The sequence below is a fragment of the Barbatula barbatula genome, assembly GCF_947034865.1.
Source record: "Barbatula barbatula genome assembly, chromosome: 5".
Taxonomy (NCBI): domain Eukaryota; kingdom Metazoa; phylum Chordata; class Actinopteri; order Cypriniformes; family Nemacheilidae; genus Barbatula; species Barbatula barbatula.
The window spans coordinates 10955174-10972907 of record NC_136769.1 but is presented as its reverse complement, the minus strand read 5'-3'; the positions used below and the strand labels follow the sequence as shown (position 1 = coordinate 10972907).

The 17734-nt window shown below is 38.5% G+C and overlaps 1 protein-coding gene across 3 annotated transcripts in view; it reads left to right on the top strand.

The window, feature by feature from the left end:
* Positions 1-17734, top strand: part of rbfox1 (RNA binding fox-1 homolog 1) — a 200720-nt gene that overhangs the window by 61184 nt on the left and 121802 nt on the right. The window contains exon 2 of one of the 3 annotated variants that reach the window (XM_079456771.1): positions 12066-12107. In XM_079456771.1, the coding sequence (XP_079312897.1) occupies positions 12066-12107 (42 nt within the window). Of the gene's footprint in view, positions 1-12065; positions 12108-14681; positions 15619-17734 lie in introns of those variants that run through there. The other 2 variants (XM_079456777.1, XM_079456773.1) reach the window with 2 other exon arrangements.

Here is a 17734-nt window from a genome sequence, read left to right as displayed (position 1 = left end):
ACAATTCGGAAGCGACCATTATTTTATTTTGCGCACACAAGCTTCTTTGAACCCATCGCAACGTCACCCACTGATCATCATTAACGCCATAATACTCCCCGAAACGCATCGTCCACCGGAGCAAATGAGTTTTTTGATTGACATATTCCCGGCCTCCGAATTATCCATCCCACATGCTGCACTTTTGCATCACCTAACGAAAAGGGAATTTCGCCCCTGCGCTCGCCTCTATTAGCCAAGCAAAGCATTGCTTTATGAGGCCATTAAACGGGCGCACGCAATCCAAAATACTCATTAGAACTTAACCTTCTAAGTCCTGAAGTAGCGTTTTTATTATCCACACCAAGAAAATAGTACCAGTCAGCAGTCCGCCCTTTTCCAATTCCTACCCCCCCTCCCCTTCTCGTTTTATGAGCTGGTACAATCAATAAAGAATTGAAAAAGAGAGACTCATCCCGCAGTGAACATCATTTGTGTCAGAAATGCCGTCTGTCATACAATGGTATATTGACTTCTTAAATAAAACGCAGGATGACATACATTGCCTGAGATCAGGGGCGACACAGAGCTATTTTTATGGCGTATTAAGTTCAGAATTATTGGACATGCACAGGCAAGAACGGGGCGTAATTTCCGATTCTTAATTAGGGTCACAGGCGCACGCGGTCTGCCATCATGTTAGCTTTATGCCGCTTCAGGAGTTCTCGGGATTTTATGATGGGAAACATTCAAGAAAGCAAGGTGTTGAGATGAAATTGTCATTACGGTGATGAGGATGGATGTGGCATGGGAGATTTTTATGGGCATGCTCTGTGTAGGAGATTGCAGGACGGTTGGGGCCAAACAACCCGTGATGAAGACCCTGCGCTTTTTTCACCTGGTGTACAAGCCTACAGAGCGATATAGTGGTTAAAACAGAATCCGTCTACAAACAGCATAGCAGCATACTTTGTGATCCGCTAACCCCTCACACAAGCTTGTCATTGGCAAGGTAAATTGCATGTTTCGAGATCAGTACTGATGTGAGCGAGAGAGACCCCTGACTTCCCATCTCCAGTACTGGTGCTGTGGGGAGGATTGTGTGCGCTATTAAATATATATCAGCTCTCTAATAACAATTCCAGGCATAGAGTGAGTTTTTTTCCGTTCCAAATTCAAGCTTGCTCCTTCAAACTCCTACCAGCTAAAAAGCTGAAACCTACCAGAGCCCGCCACACATTCTGTATGACATCATCTGCCAGAACCTCGCTCTTTCTTCATGACATCATCTGCCAGCATTAATGTAGAAGCCAACCCACCTTCGAAAATTCACACCATCAGCAGATTTTTCGTGTAATTAAGCTTTTGCGATGTATTTTATGACAAAAAATACCCCATTTGTACGTGTTTTGTCTTTCGAAGAACGCTCACGTACAATCCGCGCACCCCCTGTATTTCTTCAGCCGTTTATGATTCCAAAACACGATCAATGCGATCAATGCTCATCTCTAATTTTAAATAGGCGATACGAGCCTCCGGTTTCTACATAGACAGCTGGCGTGTTTTACAAGAATTCCCTCAGTACAACCCACTTGGATTTGAATGTGTAATAGAGTTGCGTGGTATCTGGAGGTGCGTGCGTGGGTCCTGGAGGCTACGGCAGCTGAAATGCCTGCCCTGGGTAGAGAGATTAAAGAGCCCACATTCCTGCTCTGGCAGCTTTGCTGCGGGAGGCAGAAGTGCGACCATTGTTCTGCAGTTAATTGAGCCCCTACGGCCCAGGGAAGAGCCGCATCCCACCACAGGAGACGAGCTCTGGTCGCTCGGCCAAATGGCAGCGTGGACGTCTCGGACAGTAAAGAACAGCGTGTGGTGGTGAGAGGTGGAGAAAGCGCTACTCTGCGGGGAGGATGTCTTAACTGAGAGTTTTAGTTTCATCCGCAGCTGCGGCAAACACTTTCGTGTAGTTTAATGCTAACTAGATGAAAGTGGAGATCTACATTTTCCAGAGTTTGATGCTAGTTCAGGGTTTTTTTACGATAGAATGCAGTGTATGTTTTTCAGTAGAGATATACAGTAGCATGACAAAATGTAATTTCTTTCTGATGCATTTTATTTAGTTGGTTCATTTGGACGTGCTCATATGGGTTTATATGCTCTCCTACTTGTAAGTCGCTTCTGGTAAAAGCATCTGCCAAATTAATAAATGTAATGTAAAAAGTTATGCAGTCATTACACATCTGAACACAGATTACTCTGCACAAACATTGGATCATAATACATCCCACAGATTATTTGTAATCGAATCAAAATGTTAAACACATATCTTAAATTCTATATGTAGGATATAAATAAACAAAAAAATACAATTATTTGTAAGTGCTTCTAGACCTTTTTACATCTTGCAAAGTGGTCTATAAACATGGATTTTCTGTAAAGCTGCTTTAAAATGATATGTATTGTCAAAAGCACTGTACAAATTCATCTATTTAAATAGAAAAAAATGCATTTATATATCTGATAGTTACCTGACATACCCCATCCATGTTTTTAGCGGGTCTTTCAAATAATAGCTTGCGTTTAATTTCTTCCGTCATGAGTAGCTTGTTTGACTATACTGTCTTTTGCTTACAATGTGTAGAACATTGTGTAAAAAAATGTGTAAAAACGGCCTGCAGCGTTGCATAGATTTACAGTATGTTGTGGATCAATGGCACAGACTGAAATTGCTCCATGGGCCTTCATCTTTTTTATCTTCATTGTGTGTGTGAGTTTGTATATAAGCAGGTCTAAATCCATGTCACTGAATAACTAACAGTGCTTTTTAAATAACAGGCCTTTTTTCCTCATATCCTCGCCTGAAATAAAATTGATGGCAGACAGTATAATTATGTTTGCTTGACATACGCTTCCATCCATTGAGAACGGTTAATGTCAGCAGCATCCAAACTAGTTGCAATGTGCCGAGGACCTCCCGTACCAAATGAGTTATATTATCTATTCAGATGGACTTGGAGAGTTTGAAGGCCACTTAATTAGCCTCATCGGTGGTGACTGGATATTTGACCTTTAAGAGTAAATTGAGTCTTTCATGCTGCTTTCTCTTAAGTGGGATTTCCAGGTTTAAAAAGAGGAGAGGGTGGAGAGGAGAAACAGATGATTCTTGATTTCCCCTCTCGAGCATGGCAGTAGACCCCGGTGGACGATGCTCAAACTGTTCTGTAGACGCGTAACGCTTCCCTGACAACCGAGGCTTGCATCAACCCTATTGCGTCTTGCGGCGTGGGCGTCTGTGTGTGCGTGTGCATGAGCTCCAGTGCAGAAAAAAGCGGCTGGTGAGTTCATGGCAGGAAATGCATCACAAAATGTTAATGCCCCTTTCCTCCGATCCATTCCAAATGCCATGCAAATTGCTCCATAAGTCACGGCCTGCACTCATTGGCTGGGGGTGAAATGGAGGCACCAATCTTAGAAGTCTGCCTGTCTTTCCCATGTTTGACCGTGCCTCGCAGTAACCCGGCAGAATTACTGAGCGATGCTGATGCCATGTGACTTCTAGCGCAATTCATTGCTTGGCCTAAAAAGCTTTGGATGCACTTAAGAGGTTCCTATGGACATAATGAATAAATGAGTGCTATGAAATTACTCCTTCCGGTAAAGCACTTACTTTCTGTGTTGGTAAGTGATCACATATGTGGAGGCTTTGGACACCTCTGTAAACATCTAAATCTCTCGGCTTTGACCGAACCCCAACTAATCATTATTTGGACCTCCTCTTTTAATCAAGATGAGGAAACATCTCTCTTCATCTTTTATACGTAAATGGTCGGAGATGGCGAGGAAAGGAGAGCGAGAAAGTGGTTAGGGCTTCTTAGAAAGCGCGCTCGCATCCACGGCTGGTTTTCTACTGTTACTCCATTAGAATTTATTTTCAGAAGTGATCTCTTATTTAGTTGATGCCACACATGCTTGCTGACGAAAATAAAAGCAAAAATTCTCAGTGAATCTATATGAACAGCACATAGAGCTTTATATTACAGACAATAAGGCGTTTTTATTATGGCATGTTTTTATACAAATCTTCTCATTTTAAAGTTCTCTGTAAGGAATCTAATTCAACTAATTTACAAGACCATTTGATGATGAAGGGTTAGAGGTGTAATATAATAAAACAAACACAAAAAAATTAAGGAAGATGTTCAAATGATGATCTTTATATCCCATTACTTTATAAAAGTCTCTTTTGTAAGTGCTGAATAGCTCAGATGCTCTGACAGGATCTTTTGTGCTGCTCTTTCCTGGCTTAATGCATTTTGGATGGTTTCTTAGTGACTTTGGTATTGCTGCGCCTTCCCAATCATTTTAAAAGTTTGGCACAATCCATGTATATTTGACGGCTAAAAAATGGGATAATTGATTGAGAAAGCTGCAAATAAATCCTGAAGTCTCCCAGCTGTGCCATAGCGGCAGCTCCTCTTTCCTCTTGAAAGCTCTTCTCGCCTGAGTTATGGAAGGGGCGTGCGCTTGAGCGCACTGGTTGTATCTCTGCTGGCCGTTAACACAGAACACTCCGTATCGGATAAATATTTACGGCATTTATAGGTATTGCTTTCAATATGGAATTGCTAAGTAACATTCTCTCACTGCAGTCGCGGTGACGCTGACCGCGCCACGGGCTCGCTTTTTTGGGGGATGTTATATTACCTAAATGAAGCAGATTAATTTCACGTGTTGAGTGCATAATTACATGATGTGTGTGAAAATGACAAGCAGATGAATTATCTCACATCTTTTGTAACGGAAACCTTTCCGCCAGCCCCTCCGTGAACTGCTATCCATTTATCTGCTCCTGCGTAAATTATTTACCTTTGTAATTAGCACCTGTAGCCCTCAATGAAGAAACCATGTTACTTAATTATAAAATTCAGACCCAGAATTAAACGTAAGAAAACTGAACTATGTGCAATGAAGATTAGCCATTTTACTGCAGCTGTGAACTGGTTTTATATTATATGTGTTATGTATGTATAAATACGTGCACTTTGTATATGTGGTTCTTTCCTGTTAGGTAGTACCTTTAGAAAATATATTTTTAAAAGGCTTTCAGAATCATGTTCTGGTTATAATTGTATTATTTTCACAAAGGCAAGAAAATTGTTATTGGCTGTTGCTCACTGTCGGTTCAGGAGTTACTTTAACATGAGTATGTTTACTTGTTTATTATGATGTTTGGTTTAAACTTTTAGGCATCTTTTGACATTTTTAATGATAACTAAAATGTTATCAAATAACATTTAATGTTTTACAGTGAGACAACTACATTCATTGCTCATAATTATTTATTTATCTGCATTGTGAGCAGTTTTGAGATATTAAAGGGATAGAAATTTTACTCACCCTCTAGTGTTCCTGTATCATTGTTTTGTTCTATTCAACACACAAAAAAATATTTTGAAGAAACAACCGACAGTTCTGAGGCACCATTGACTACCGTAGTAGGTACACATATTGTGTAATGTATTTTTTCACTCATTTGAGGATGATGTCATTGAGGAATGAGCATTTTATTTAGTTAGGTTTCAAATCAAACGTTATTTGCATTGTTGTGAAATGTTAAAAACTTTGTTGAACACAGTACTAAAAGATGGAGACATAAAAATACACTGCGTGGTAAGAACGGCGCCCATAAACACAACTGTTTGATTAAAGCACAGCCCTTGTCTGGCCAAAAGACAAACTACATTAGCATTCCCTAAAGCAGCTTCCCCTGACATGCGATAAAACAGCATTCACGTCAGTGTATTTGCATTTAAAATTGTCATTCCCATTCACATGGACTATCTACCTGCTAGATGAGATTGGTAGTGCTTCGGAATAATTGAGAGACACGAGGCAGGAGGGATGAGAAATGTTCTGGCCAAGCTATAAAACACACAGACTGCTCATGTGGACCAAGAGAATATATTGATGGGGTACCAAAACTCATCAGACAATTGTTCAGTCAGGCTACTTGCATTAATCGTGAAATAAATTGAAAAATGCAATCAATGATTGGAGAGAATGTTCTGTGGTAATGATATCACATCGAGATAATCCAATAATTGAGAACTTGATGTATTCTGTGCTGGTATTCCTCTGCTGAGCATGTCAAAATAAAGCATCTGGAGCCGCGCAGAGAAAAGAGAACGGCCTTGCGGAGGGCGTCTCTAATCTCAGAGCCCCCTTCAAGTATTTAGGGATCAGAGCCTCAATTAAACAACATTGTAAGCTTCATTCTGACTGTAAAACCAGATGGCCAGAATTGAGACAATGGATGAACTGCATGTTAGATTGAATTGGGCCCCGTATAGACTGAAAGGATGGTGACGGGGGACTGTGCCTCTCTTTTAGGAATTTCCTGGTTTTTCCCTAAAAAGAAAGCTCTTCCAACAAAAGAGGAAGATAATAATAGGGGAATGTAGATAACAAATTCAACGATAGCGATTACGTTTTTGTTTCAAACAACAGAATATGCATTCAGGTAATGGCCCTAATAAAGGAGTTTTCCAGTCTACAGTACACAAGGAACGATGCTCAATAGACCATATAGGAATGATCTGAGGGCCCAAAGGTTCTAGCAAGCGTGTGTCTTAGCAGGTAAGTAGCAACGAGTAAATTGGCTTCTGTTTTTCCATTTTGTTCAAATCAGCCTAGAAAAAGAGTTGAGGGTAATTGAGGTGGATCAGCAAGAACAAAGCTGGATCTATGGGTGAGTGTGATCTCTTTTACGGAGGATGTCAGAGGATGTACAGAACACAAAGCTACAGAGGTTTTTTTTACTCTTGCTGTTGTATCAGCAGCATTGTTATGCATTTTAAGCGCAAAACTCAATGTTGTTGGTTTAATACATAAATCTGAGATATATGTATTTGGCAATAGCTTTAAACAGAAAAGGCTTATCGATTTAAAGGGATGGTGCATGCAACAATTACAAATCTGTCATCATTTATTCACCCTCATGTTGTTTAAAAAATGAATATGACTTTCTTCTGTGGAACACAAAATAAGATATTTTGAGAATTGTCTCAAAAAATGAAAATTCGGTCATCATTTACTCACCCTCATGTCATTTCAGATCTGTTTAACTTTCTTTTGAAGAACACAAAAGATGATTTTGAAGAATGTTGGTAATTGAACTATGGTGGTACCCATTCACTTCTATTTTTCGGACACAAAACCAATGCAAGTGAATGGGTACCGCCCTGGTTCGGTTCAAAATATTCTTCCGCAGGAGAAAGTAGGTCATAAAGGTTTGAAATGACATGAGGGTTAAAGGGTAAACGATGCCAGAATTTTCATTTTTGGGTGATCCCTTTAATATAGCTGTTGATGTAAATGTATATATTGAAGATATTAAATTAATTAATGCTTCCCAAATCTTTGTTCAAAAGAGAAGGATTAGAACTTGTCTCATCTATGTTGTTTGTTTTTCCACTGTTTTAGTCACATTCCTCCACAAGATATGCAGGCACCTATAGCTGTGCCTTGAGGACACCTCACCCCTGTGGAACCATCTGTGGTGTCCCCAAAAGTGCAATGTGCGCCAAGGTGCGATGGCCCTGCCAGTCCAGATATTCTATATTGATGAAGAGTCTTAAAAGGCTTAGATCTGGCTGCCTCTTCCCCTCCACTCTCTCTGATAAGCTTAGTGTAGGATTCTGTCATGCTACTGCAGCATTGGGAATTTCTGCTGGCTCAGCTCTCCCTTCCTTTAACCACCCACCCTCCTTTCTCATTATTCCTCAGAGGAGCGAATAAATTAACAGTATCTATAGCTCTCTCTCTCTTTCCTGCCCAAACATTATAGAAATATATTCATCGATGCTTCAAGGGCCCAAATGGCTTTTCTAATACAGATGCGTTTAGCGTTTTATTAGCATTACCTTTGATCTAACATCAATAGCTTTAATTGGAATTAAGCGCCGCGTTTTCACCGTATAGCGAACTGGAGGCTTGCGTTTCGGTCTCGTGTTTAATCAGACATAAGCTGATCTCTATATGTTATTAGAGACGTTTTATTGTCTGCAGAAAGTCATGATTCGGTGATGCTTGATGCTGAAGGATAATGCACTTATACTAAGTGTATTTTTTATGAAACACGCATATATAACACATTCATGAAATATTCATAAAGCCTTGTAATAATCCTGGTAATCAGGTTTATTGGTCTTGTAAAGTAATGTATACTTATTTATGATTATATGAAAATATCGTCTGACGTACTGTATAGGTATTATATGGCTATACAGATACATAAATGGTTATTAAATACTGAACTAAATTGGAATAATCGTATTATGGGACTGTAGTATGAGAGGCATTAATATATATATACTGTATGAATAGCAGGGTCCGTGTTTACAAAGTGTATTTTAAAGAATAAATCAAGATTACTTTTGTGATGCATTATGCATAGCGTGCCAACAGTAGCCCTATTTTGATTCCATCTCTGAGGATCTGGCAAATTTTCAGCGATTTATCAGGGAAACGATTTTCAATTGTAGCTCAGCAAAGACTTTCCTTTGTTTAGTTTCTGCTCTCGTGTTCTGCTTTTCTTCCCTTGCGTCTTGCACCCTCTTCCCCCTCTTCCCTGTCGGTCCGGCTCAGCGCAGTCTTCTGTGTCAGCTTAATAAAGTCATTCAGCTCGCCCGTGTTCTGGCGCTTGTAGTCAGCAGAGTGCTACTTATTGACATTTTTTCCATTCTGCTTTTTTTCACTGCTTGGGTTAGACCAATAGTGCGCGTAGAGGGAATGAGTTAGTTCCACCTCGCTCTTGCCTTCTTTACCATTTTACTGTGCAACGTTGTGCTAAAACAGCTCGGTTTTATTCTCCATCTCTTTCTGTCGCTCAGGTGCTTCACATAAGTCAGTGCGAGAGAGAGAGAGAGAGAGAGAGAGAGAGAGAGAAAGTATATTCATTCTGAAAAGGGGGTGAAGCAGACCATTAGTGGTAAAGGATAAGCAAAGCCCTTCGAGGGTCATTTGTCCTTTCATACAGAGGTGGACTGTTTGTGCTGCTATTGTTGGTTTTCCTCATGATTTCATCTGGAAAGTATCATTACGGAACAAGAGCCTCTTCGGAGCAGTTTGAGGCCGACCGGCACGCCGTTCGCCAAAGCTTTTGTGGAAATTGTGTGTGCCTGAGATCCTTTGAAAGGGAAACTAAGTGGAAATAAGTTTATCCAATAATGATGGGTGTCAATTTCTGGACAATTATTTATAAAAATCACTTGTAAAAATGTGAATCGTTGAATTACTTGCTTTTCTCAGCATCAGAGCAATTCGACCGTAAAGCTTGAATCTATTGCAGACTAAATGCGCTTTGACAAGTACACTTATAGGGAGCAGGCGGGGCATTATGAGTAAACATACCGGTCATGCTGGACATGTTAGCACGCTGAAAGTGCAAAATGGAGAGGGCTAGAGATACGTTTTTGGAAGCCAAACGTTTTGTTTGTCTTAAAATAAACATGGTGCATGTGGCGATAGATACTGAAAACAATAGTATGCAAACAACCATACAGTAGTGTGGAAACAATTTTATGATTTACACATCTCAATTAATTTTTATTTTTGTGCTTTTTTAGGGGGAAATATGGCCATCATTTTATTCACAAATATGAAGAAATTCATTTAACCATTTATTTTCTGATTGACAGCCTAAATAATGATACATCAACATGACAAAACATAACAAATAGTCAATCCTTAAATGTCATCACTTGTCCGGCCTTGTTAAAAATAACAGAGCGGGGAAAAAACGGTTTGAATTTCAGATTTCAGCACAGGACTCCATATATAAAATGTATGCCACCGGTCTGAATCCAGAAGTACGCAGTGTGCTGTGTGCCCCAGAGCTATTGGGAAGCTTCTCTTAATGACCTGCTAGAGGCCCTTGGCTGAAAGGAAAGTGCTACCAAAACAAGCGATGCATCATTAAGGTCAGTGTCGCTAAAGAATACAATTCCTGTGAAAAGACCCACTGGTGTCCTGTTTTCTTTACTGGAACGAGACGTACAGAATTCACTTGCATAAAACTTTTCATGTCCTTTTTTAGTGTGCATTCTAAACGCTGCTGGTGTAGTTACCCATCCTCCATCGTCTTTTTTACGATTAATTGAAAACTCAGCACGTGACCGTTAAACTTGACGGTTAAACACGAATTGTTGTACCGCCACGAGTGGTTGGCTACAAATCTGAGAATGACCGTTAGGGGAAGTCTTACTACTAATTTGATACGGAGATATTTTGAGGTGACGAGGTTAATGCATCCATTTTTTTCCATATATATCAAATCAAAGCAATTTCCCCGGCCGTTATTCCGTCTATCTGTGGGTCATAATCCTCTTTAGGGTCTTTCTACAGCCATGTTCAGTTACTAAATGATGAAAATCTTATTCAGCTTCACTCAGTGGCCTGACTAATGGGAAATGAGGACACTTTCAAAAACAGCTAAGTGTTTTAGGCTAGGAGGAAAGTGGAACTGTTAACATCATTACATTTGAAGAGAGCGTTTGTAACACAGATTCTATTTCTTAAATGAACACTAGGCCAGTGCATTATAGACGTATCGACTGCGTGAGGCAAGAGGGAAAGATTAGCGGTATATCCAGGAACCCTTTCAGTGTAACCAGACCCTAATCTCTTAATTGTGTAGTTCTCTTTCAAACACTCAACAAGCATTAACAAAATTAGAAATGTTCTTTTTTCTTCCACCCACCTTTTCGTTGGTTGAGGATGATTGATTAGCATTTGAGAAACTTTTTGCATAAAGGTGTGTAGAAACGGTCTAGTTATTCAATTTAACATCTATACCAGCGGTTCTCAACTGGTGGCATGTCAGAATTCAAAAATGGGTCGCGGGTCAGCTCTGATGCAAATGTATGGCAACCAACTGTATAAACGAGGCTAAAAAAATGGGCTCATCCACTGAATAAACAACTGTATAGCACATACAAACGTATAGTATAATGCAATGTAAGTCGCCTGGGTAAAAGCGTCTGCAAAATGCATAAATGTAAATGAATGAAGGTAATTAGAAAACTCTTCTGTTACTGAGTGTACGGTCAAAGAGTTAGTTTGCGTTTTGGTCACTTGGCTACTTGTTTAAAGCAGGGTGCTAACGCTTAATGTCAATCTTAAATGCATGAACAAAACTATGCAAAGGCCGAATGTAGGATTCAAGAGATGCACCGATACATACTTTCTCACCGATACGATAGTCAATTATTCAGAGTGATATCTGCCCATAACTATTCTGAAGATTACATTTCGTAACTCTTAACTTTCGTAACTTTTCCTCACATCGAACTGGGGATGTTTCTTAACATTTTCTATATACAGAGCACAAATTCTTTGGATTTTCAGGTCCTCTTTTGTTGATTGACAGGATATATCGTCCCTGATCATCGGCTGTTTTTAAACTATCGGACGATATTTAAATTGTGAAATTAAATTGTGCTTTTATCAACCAAAATCGATCTCTACCCAGAATACTTTCAATAGGGGTTTACTTACAGAGAGGATAAACTTGTGTGGTTCGTGCTGTGAAATATTGGCTTCAGAGATTATAATAACAGCAACATTCACAAGATTTTCCAATTTCTTTCATTTAAAAAATGTGCACATTGCAGGGATAATTTGCATGGTAATATATAATACATATATTGCTTGACATTTGTTTCCCTTTGCACAACAATTTTGGCGCTGTCGATGAAATTACCAAAATTACCACCTGAACTACGGTATAATCTAAACTCCAAAGAGCAAAACCAGTTGAGAATCATTGCTCTACACAATTCTCATTATTTGCCCAAAATATGGCTTAAATATCCTAACGTCCACCATCTCTAGCATGAAAACGATGTTCTGCCTGTCTTATTCCCTCCACTCGCCACCTGCATGGTTCCATGTTGCAAACCTCAATTTTGACAGATCTCATTTTCCCGCCCCTCAGCCGCTCTCGATGATTGACTTGTAATTACTAAAGGGAGGTGCTGTATTTGGGGTGTAATGCGTTACTCTAATTTGTATGTCTCTGTTGACAGATTCCAGGACAACCAATGAGTTGTGATACGGACCAGCTCCGGGTAAGCCTGATACCTTACTGTCTTTGGCTTTGTGCATCCGTGCATGTGTTTTTGTGTGAGTACTGTGTTCCGTCCATTGGCATTTGGACATGTTCATGTAGACCTTTTAATGAATCTGTTCACAGAAAACACATTATTCGTAAAACATATTCTTTATTTCATGCTAAAACATATTTGCTTTGTGTACCTCCATGTTTGTTTTGCCACCTCGGACTGAGCTGGTATCAAATCAATAGACAAAACAAAGAAAATAATTTCTTTTTTATTCTCATACGAAAACCTTCATATTCCTTCATACTCTGCTGTGTCCCTATGAAAAATACAACAAAGCTTACCTCGCCTTCTCATTAAACTTTAATAGCGCCTCTCAAACCCTCCTTCTAACTCACTGGCCTGAAAAGACAGGGTAGCAAAGGTGTCAGCATCATTCCTGATGAAGACCCTGCCAAAGATCTTCATCTTCTTCAAACACACCTCTATCTGTGTGTAGCGATGACCGTGTGTCCTGACTGCTCTGCTTTGAGCTCTCCATACAACCCACATGGTGAACATGCGGGCGTGTAGAATCACGGGAGAGATGTGTACACCACGCAGAGTCTGAGCCGCAGTCCCCTCTCAGTGCTGTAATTTATCATGCTTTGTTGAAGGGTTTTAAGTCTGCTAGGCTTGATATGATTAATGCCCAGACCTTCTTGATCATACACACCCATCCCTCTCTTTTTTGTGTGTGCTTGTTTATTTGTTTTTTAATGATCTGGCTTCTTTCTGAAATTGTGTGAAATTAGAGCAGGGTGAAAATATGGACAAAACCCATAATGATCAAATATAGATTTTTTTCCCCTCTTGGAAACTTGAAAAGCACTTTTCTTGGTTTCGTTGTTTTCTCATTTCTTCCTGTTAGTGACAGTGTAAAGACAGTTGTTCCAATATGCTTTTTGGCTTATCGCCACCTCATTTAGATGATGTTTTGCATCGAGGATAATGTACTTAGCGTTGGGTTTTGTCAATTAGCTTTTCTTTCGAGATGATCCAAGATTTAGTTTTTTTAATAATGCGCATTACATATTTAAGAAAAATTCCAAACAAAAGAGTGACGCACTTCACTATTATGGCTACTATTTCAAACATGCAGCTTTTTAATTTGGTTAAAGAGCAACTCTATTGGACTGCTCTATGTAAATGGTCGTGTCAGTAAGCAGCACTCACTTTGATTGACCATTAGACCTTACTTGCCCTGAAGAAAAAACACTGAAGCAAGTTTATGTTGAGCAATCTTCATTTTGTCAGAGTGCATAAACAATAGACCTGCACCTGCCATTAATCTTATTTAAATAATAATATTATGCTACGTCGACATTCATTTATAGTTTCTAGAATAATGTTCATTATGTTGATGTTATCTTTCTCTACTAATCGTTTTAGAAGAAAACATTTGCAAATGTGAACACAGTACTGGGGTTTTCCTCCTTTTTAAACTGATTTGACTCTAAATTGTGATTGGATGATCCGTGTTTGAAGGCATTGTAAACATATCCATGTGACAGTTCATTCTGTATTAGTATGCTAAGTTCAAACATTGCCTGGCCTGCATGAACTATTGTACTTGGAAGATTTAATATATGTAATAATAATAATAAAACAAGTTTTAATTATTATTATTTAAGTTTTTATTGAACATTTATATTGCTGTGGCCAATAATTTGTGCTGTACATAGTAAATGCCTTATTGAGGTAATAATAATAATAATAAAAAGAAGAAGAAGAATGATTAATCGTAATCATAATGAATAAAAATCATAATAATAAATAATACCAAATTATACCAAATGAAAATAATTAATAATAATAATACATTATAATATGTATATATAATTTATTATTATTATTATCATCGTTGGTGTAATTTTTATTATAATTTGGATTTTATTGAACATTTATTATATTGCTGTAGCCGATGATTTGTGCTGTGCCTATAGAAAAACCCCTTTTTGAAGTTAAACTTGCCTTATATTGTTTTAGTTTGTGTGTTTGTACATTTGCCGTCCGATTAACGGTCTATGCCGTCTGTATGTTAAGCTTTTTCCGTTGACTTCATCTTTTGTCCTCCTACACCCTTTTGTCTTTTTCTTTGATGGCTTTATTCTTTTAATATAGTTTTCCTTTTAAAGCAGAGTCGAATTGCTTCCTGAGGAGTAATTAATATTTAAATTTCCCTCGAAATGTAATTCCCCTCATAAATATACCGGCAAATCTCATTGCTTTGTGTCTTACACATAAAACAAAAAAATGGACCATGCTCAGTTTTCTTTTTCGTCCCTTTTTATTCTGAAATCCATTTGAAATACCATATTTATTCCTCTCTGATACCTGAATTTGATTAAAAATCCCATCCCCCGTCTGATGTAGTAATGCGTTTCAGCCTCACATGTGCTTATTAAGGTAGTTGTTGCTGTGGTTTAGCTGCGGCAGGCTGTGCTTTGCGATGCTGACTGGCTGCTTGTCTGTCTCTCAGTAGCAATAGCACGGTAGAGTCAGCAGATGGCTGTAGAAAAGTGCTGTAAAAAGGCAGCCAGTGCGTCAGAGGCAGAACAACCCGAGCGGGAAGGCCTTGGCCCCGGTACACACTGCTTTTATCTCCAACACATTCACTCCGGACGAGAAGAGAGGGGGAGAAACATCCAGGGTGTAAAGTCAGGTGCAAGCTCCACGTTTTGAAGAGACTGGTGCTTTCTGGCTCCTTTTAGTTTTCTCCAGTTTTTTTCCTTCTAAATCTTTTCTCCTTTTTTTAAACTGCTGTATTTTTTCGAGGAAGTGAGTTTTATGGTCAGATGCACGTCCTCCTACATTCTCCCTGGCCAGAAGATGTGTTTTGATTTCCTACTGATGTCTTCCCCTGCGCATCGTCTTCCGGATGACAGTATCTGAGGATTCGACAAACATTTTGTAGAGGACAAGTCCTGCTTTGGAGGAAGATCTGCTTTGGATCGTCCTATCAGCTGTCGATGTTGCACCTTTCTTGAGGAGCGTGTAAACGTGTTCTGGAAGAACCTATACAATCACCCCCCACTTCCTCTCTCTCTTTCTTTTTCTCTGGCACTTTCAGAGCACAGTTATACTGGACTTCTTTGGTGCACGGATCTTCTCATTAAATAGAAACGTCAGGAATTGGTACCTCAGCAGGGCTTGTCAGTGAAAGTGTGAGGAGGACCAAGTGAGGAACGAACAGAAAGAACAAAAAAAAGGAGAAGAGCAAGGACAAGACTGCTAGAAGCATTCCAAACCTTGTGAAGTACCTTCTTCTTGCTCCATGTGTCAGATTAAATAAGCTCTATTATAGTGATATAATAAATTATACACAAGAACTGTGAGCCTGAGACGAGGGTAAAACAAGAAGGATTCAGCCGGGTTTCCAAAGCTGAGCTTGAGAAGTTAAAAGAAGCTAAGTAAGGAAGCGCTTTCAAGCTGCCGAAGAGCCCCTGACTCCTCGCTCAAAATGATGATGTATTTGTGGGTAGGTAACAATCATCCCAGTCGACTGCGGTGTATTCGTTGGTGGCTTCTGTGTGTGTGTGTGTACTGTGCAAAACCACTGTAATTGCGTATGTCATTATCGACGTCCAAAAGCGTCATGACCATTCAAAGTGAGGGAGCACGTGCTCCTTCGAATATCTGAGAAGCTTTAGAATGCGGATTCCTTGAAGCTTTTTCATATTTGTGTGTTGAATACTGTAGTCAAGTTGCACTTTATTACCGTGGATTGATGCAGATAAAAATGTGTTTGTCTACAACTCAAGTGGAAGAAATCAAGTATTCAAGTCAAAATATGGTCAGCTGAAGTTCTTTTGTCAAGTTGGATATTTTGGACATCATTGGATTTAATGTGAAATTTCTGCGTTTTGAAATAACACAATTATATTAACTATAGTAATTATAACTAAATAACAGAAAATGCACAGTGGGAACGTTGCTGTGTATGTAGTCTATCAGTTATATATAATTTCGATTTCCCGGTTTAAAATTGTGTGTTATAAAGAGTTTGAACCTTTTCTTAGACTAGGACAATACAACTTTACAATCACTCACAAAAGTGTGTGTTTTTTTCAATTTGATAGATGTCTGATTTTTTTACTTTCGACGTGTGTGTTTTTACACAAGAGTCTGATAATCGAAGCTTGTCTGTATTGCATTTGCCTGTACAGTAGCAAATTATTTTACGATATGGACAATATACCAAAATAAATGCATTAATTAAAAAGTGTATATAAAATGTATTCCATCATTTAGATATTAGAAAATCCACATATAGTTTTGTGATATGCTTTCTGCATTCATTTACATGGAGTTAAAACACTGGTACGGTTCTATTTGTGTGTAAGTTAGTAACAAATCTCTCTTTCTCGTCCTTGGCCCAAAGAGCAGAGTGTCAGAGAAACAGCGCGTGGCACGTTGATTCATAACTGCGAGGTTAAAGCACAGGAAGTCATTTTGAAGGGCTGTAAGCGTGTGTGTCTTGGCCTGCTCATTATCTGTATCTTCACCTGCCATTATCACTCAAAATCAGTCTTAGCTGAGGAAATCCTGTTGTATTTAATTGCCCATGGAATACATTTAAAGCCCCCTGAAGACTTCTTCACTCTGAGAGTTTATCAGGAAATTAATCTCATTTTAATCTGATGGGCAGTTCAAGTGAACATAGACATAAAGAACGGAATTATCCTTCACATAATGTGTCAGCTGAAGGTTTTTTTTCATAAAGATTAGAAGTATCTGGATTTCATATGCTGTGCTAATTGTATATACCAACAAACAAACAAACAATAATAAAATAACAATTTATTGTTTGTGTATATAAACTACAATTTGCCAGTTTTACCGTTTTAATTTGAAAGTCTTTCTTTTGTTTCTATATTTTTTACATTTGTGACCCTGGACAACAAAACCAGTTTTATGGGTCAATTATTCGAAATTTAGATTTTTACATAATCTGAAAGCTGAATGATAAAGCTTTCGACTGATGTATGGGTTGTTAGGATATGAAAATAAATGGTGGATATACAACATATGAAATCTAAATATTGAGAACATTTCCTTTGAAGTTGTTAATCAGAGGCACTGTAGCAGGCCGTCCACTCACAAAAATTTCGTTTATATATATTTAGGGTAGGAAATTTCCAAAATATCTTCATGCAACGTGACATTTACTTAATTTCATAATTATTTTTTGCATAAAAGAAAAATTGTAAACTCATCAAAACCAATAAAACACATGTTATGAGAATTATGGTGAAATATGAATTATGACCTAAATAAATGAGTTCTGTTAAATAATGTAGCATCTTCCATAGTCATCCTAAAAACATACTAATTGCATTTCACCAACTAGTTAGTGAGGTCTTTCCCTTGGATGCTATTTAAACTATATTGAAGGACTTCCCATCTCCATCTATTCTGTGATCTGATTGGCTGCTTTTTCTTCATTATGCTGTTAAAGTTATCTATTTTTTATGATAAAATGGTTTCAGTAGCTAAATGTCAAGTCAACATAATTAAATGTATTTACACAGAAGGACATATTTGTATTTATTACTTATAAATTATTACTTATTGATAGTTGGCTTGAGCTAACA